The sequence below is a fragment of the Brassica oleracea genome, unplaced genomic scaffold (genome assembly GCF_000695525.1).
Source record: "Brassica oleracea var. oleracea cultivar TO1000 unplaced genomic scaffold, BOL UnpScaffold01385, whole genome shotgun sequence".
Lineage (NCBI taxonomy): Eukaryota > Viridiplantae > Streptophyta > Magnoliopsida > Brassicales > Brassicaceae > Brassica > Brassica oleracea.
This window is the reverse complement of record NW_013617922.1, coordinates 8,742-12,744: the sequence shown is the minus strand read 5'-3', so window position 1 is coordinate 12,744 and position 4,003 is coordinate 8,742. Positions and strand designations below refer to the sequence as shown.

At 37.2% G+C, this 4,003-nt stretch overlaps 1 protein-coding gene across 1 annotated transcript; it reads right to left on the bottom strand.

Annotated features, from left to right (window-relative positions):
- Positions 1–6: 6 nt before the first annotated feature.
- LOC106321283 (pollen receptor-like kinase 4) lies at positions 7–1,983 on the bottom strand (the record flags this gene model as incomplete). The annotated part of the gene is made up of 4 exons (XM_013759587.1): positions 1,105–1,983; positions 704–877; positions 133–630; positions 7–14 (listed from the first exon to the last, which is right to left on the bottom strand). Coding segments are annotated over exons 1-4 (1,395 nt in total), but the record flags the coding sequence as incomplete, so codon positions are not given.
- Positions 1,984–4,003: the final 2,020 nt, after the last annotated feature.

Sequence of the window (4,003 nt, the reverse complement as noted above, 5' to 3'; positions counted from 1 at the left end):
CACCGAATGATTCGCTGAAACAACAGAGCAGTTTTATCACGTTAAAACCTAGTAGTAGTAGTAATAATAATAATCATAATAATAATAATAACGACGACAAAAAGTAAGCGGCAAAAAAAAAAGTAAGCGTACCGTGAAGATGGCTTGCCAAGCTACGGTTCGGCATGAACTCAGCGATCAAAAGCTTCTCTTCTCTACGGTAATAGTAAGCCACAAGAGGCAACAGATTCGGGTGGCTCAGCTTCCCTAACCTTCTTATATGCTCATGAAACTCATCTCTTCCCACGTTGTTCATATGTTTATACCTCTTCACGACCACCGTCTTGCCGCTACTTATCCCGGCTTTATAAGAAGCACCAAAGCATCCACTCCCAAGAACTTCAGCAGAAGCTCTCAGAAGATCTTGAAGGTCGAATCTCTGAATGTCTTCTTGCAGAAACAAGAGCTTGTCCTGGTCCTGTACTGTTACTCTCCTAGTGGTGTAGCTAGTAACAGACTCCGCGGCTCTCTCCGTGTCCGCGGGTTGATCATAACTGAATTTATATGTCCTGTCTTGCCCCGCGGATGGATAAGCCGACAAGCACTTCTGTTTTCTGGTGTGAAAGACACAAACCACAAGGGAGATGATCACTAGTATTACACCAATGACAATCAAAACGGATGGATAAGCCGACAAGCACTTCTGTTTTCTGGTGTGAAAGACACACCACAAGGGAGATGATCACTAGTATTACACCAATGACAATCAAAAGGATTGCAATCGTGTAGAAAGAGCTGCTCTTGTTCTTCTTCTCCGTGGAACTAGGAGGAGGATCCAGAAAAAACCATGAATCCCCTGAGCATGAGCTTAGTGGAGGATCACACAAGTCCTTGTTCCCTGAATTTTTCAATATATTCAATATATATTTTGAGCATGAGCTTAGTGGAGGATCACACAAGTCCTTGTTCCCTGAATTGTTCAAAAAATAAGAACAATCATTTGCATTTCAAATTCAAGAACTCATGTGGAAAATGTAATATTTTTCATAGTTTGTAATAGCGTAGTTATTCAACTTTTAAAAAAAAAAAACTATGTGTAGATCTTGAAAAGTTTGTTTAGTTTACCTGCAAAAGAGCCAGGATCCATGTTCCGTAGACTTTCGGGTATAGGTCCTTCGAGGTCATTGTTCTCGAAGCTAGCTAACTTAAGATCTTTCTGCTTAAAATCAGGTATCGCCCCTTGGAACTGGTTACCATTCAGCCTCACCTCTAAAAGCAATGGTAAAGAAGCTAAAGAAGAAGGTACTTTTCCGCGAAAGGCGTTGTTCGCCAGCAAAAGCTTTTTCAAATGATGCATACCATCAAACGCATCGGCGGATATCTCCCCTGTAAACCTGTTGTTAGACAAGTACAATGACTTCAACGAGACGAGTTTCTTGACAGATGGCATTGCACCGTCGAAATTGTTGTTCATGAAGCTTAAGGTTCTTAGGTCCTTGATAGGAGTCAATGGTTCAAGGTCTAGCTTCCCGGTTAAACCCATTCCTTCAAGTTGTAGACCCCAAACATGTCCGGCAAAACAGAGAACACCGAACCAGTTTGATGACTTTCGCTTACAAGGCGCGGTTGAAGGATCCCAACTGCTAATGACAGAAGCATTCGCTAAAGTGTCTTTGAATCTCAAGAGGGAATCTGCGTCTGAACCTGGCACAACCTTGTGCTCCTGAGACATGACCATTATAGCTGGACATAACACAATGATGAGGAATGTGATGAAGGCTAGCTTTTTCGTCAAGGCGGTGTTGCTTGCAAGCCTAACCTGGCTCTCCCAAGTTAGCATTGCAGCTAACACACGCTATTGATCGATTCTTCAACAAGAAAATTATTCTTTTTCAAGCAGAAAATGATTTTTTCTCTCTTTTGTTTTCTGGGAGACAAAGAGAGAGAAAAAAATGTATGAACAGAAGAGAGAGATAGGGGACAAAACCTCACCAAGAATAGACAAAACCCAACTATGTCAATTTGCAAAACTTGTTTTTGATTGCCTTCGTGTTGTCTAAAGATTGTTTAGGTTTTAGAGAGATCTTAGGGTGACCATAGGATTTTTTCTTTGTTTTTAGTTATACAATCCTTGTTGATGTGATTTGTCATTTGTTTGTTCTAACCAACTACTGGTATGCATCTGTGAATATATTGGAGAGTTTCATAAAAAAAAATATAATGATACTTTGAGAATCATTAATTGTGATATGAGCTATTTTCAAACAACCAGAAAGAGGAAAGATTCTCCCCTTCTGACAACAATGTTATAATCATAAAATAAATTATAACATGATCATATACTTTGAGATAGTAATAAAATGATATTTCATGTTTCTAGTGTAAGCAGTACGAGCACATAAAATATGGTGAAAGATGTTGTGTACACAGATAATTTTTTTTTTTTGAAAACACGATATGAATCAACCTTCTGCATTGCAAACCGCCCAGTCTCAGCTTTTGCATGCACCAATAAAATAGTCATCATCATCTGGCAAGCAAAGGTTCATATAGGCTAAGCCTCAAACCAGAGGTAGATACGTTGTAAAACTCCGGAATGACATCTACGTATGGTGGTTCGACCTTTTTGAGCATTTTCTTGCCAGATGGAAATGAATATGTTATTTTTACATCGAATACATTACTAGCTGTGGTTGTGGGTTCTGTTGGTGAGCTTTCTTATATCTAAAAAGATCAAAAGATTGGTTCCAATTAATAAAATTTAGCGTACCCATTTACACATTATGCTTTTGATTTTGCTTACCCGATGACAACCTTCATTCAACTCTGCCACCCCCTAAGATACAAGTGTTTCTTATACCCGAGCGATGGAGTTAGAAGATATACAAATTATGTCGTCAGATGAACTAACTTTACCTTTGTGAGCTTGGCAAAAGAAATTTACATCTATCACATGCACATCATATCCCAGCAAAATAAATAAATAACCTGACCAGCATTAAGAATAAAAACAAAATTCTCCTCAGCAAATAGATTATCTTTGCCAATACCCACTATGGTCCAAGAAAATATAACTTCACAGCATATACCAAACAAAATGTATCATGAAGCAGCATTCTCAGACATTCATATGTACTTGACAACTTCGAAGCATATGGAACACATGTATTAGTTACTATTTAATTTTGTTGTAATCTAAAAGAATGCATGGTCGAACTTCAAGTCAAACCAGGTAGCAGCGTGGAAAATGCAATATCTTCTAATAAAGATATATGCCGCATTGACACATAAAGCATTTTCAAACAATCACTAAGCATAAACAACGACCTAGCATTTTGACAAGACAAATATATAAACCAATGGCCCTCCAACAAATTCAACTATGTTGCTTATCAAGCCCTGAAAATCATCAGACATATTGTGACCACTTTTTGTATCTCAAATGTCAGTAAGAGAATTGTAACACAGATGATCACATACTTATGGCAACTTATTCCATGCAAAAGGGATTTCAACAACTGAGAAAAATGGAGAAAATCACTCACTTAAATGTATAAAGACTTGTCCTTTGTTCTCTTTCAAAGCATTTATCTCTTCAGCATGGTGTCCAACCTCCTATTCAACCGCTTCTATGATCAAGCTCAGAAAGCTTAGTGTCAATTGCTTGTCTACTGCATCCAGCTTCGTAATCAAACTAGTAAATTTTCATAACTAAATAGAATCGCAAGTTGCAATGTAGAGAGAAATGGCTGTTCAATATATAGAGAGTGAAATTTGTTAGGGTTTCATTCGATATATCCCTTTCAAAAATAAATGGCATATAATATTCTTAATAATCTTTTTTTCTTAAACAATATTCTTAATTATCGTTTGGAATGCATATCTTTATCACGATACTCAAGTAAATCGTATTTTGGATAAAATATTCAAGTAAATCTTTAGTGAGACAAATAAATACTGGTCCATTTTCGACTTTACATTATTTATTAGGTATTCGTTAAATCTATTGTTTAGATTTAAAAAG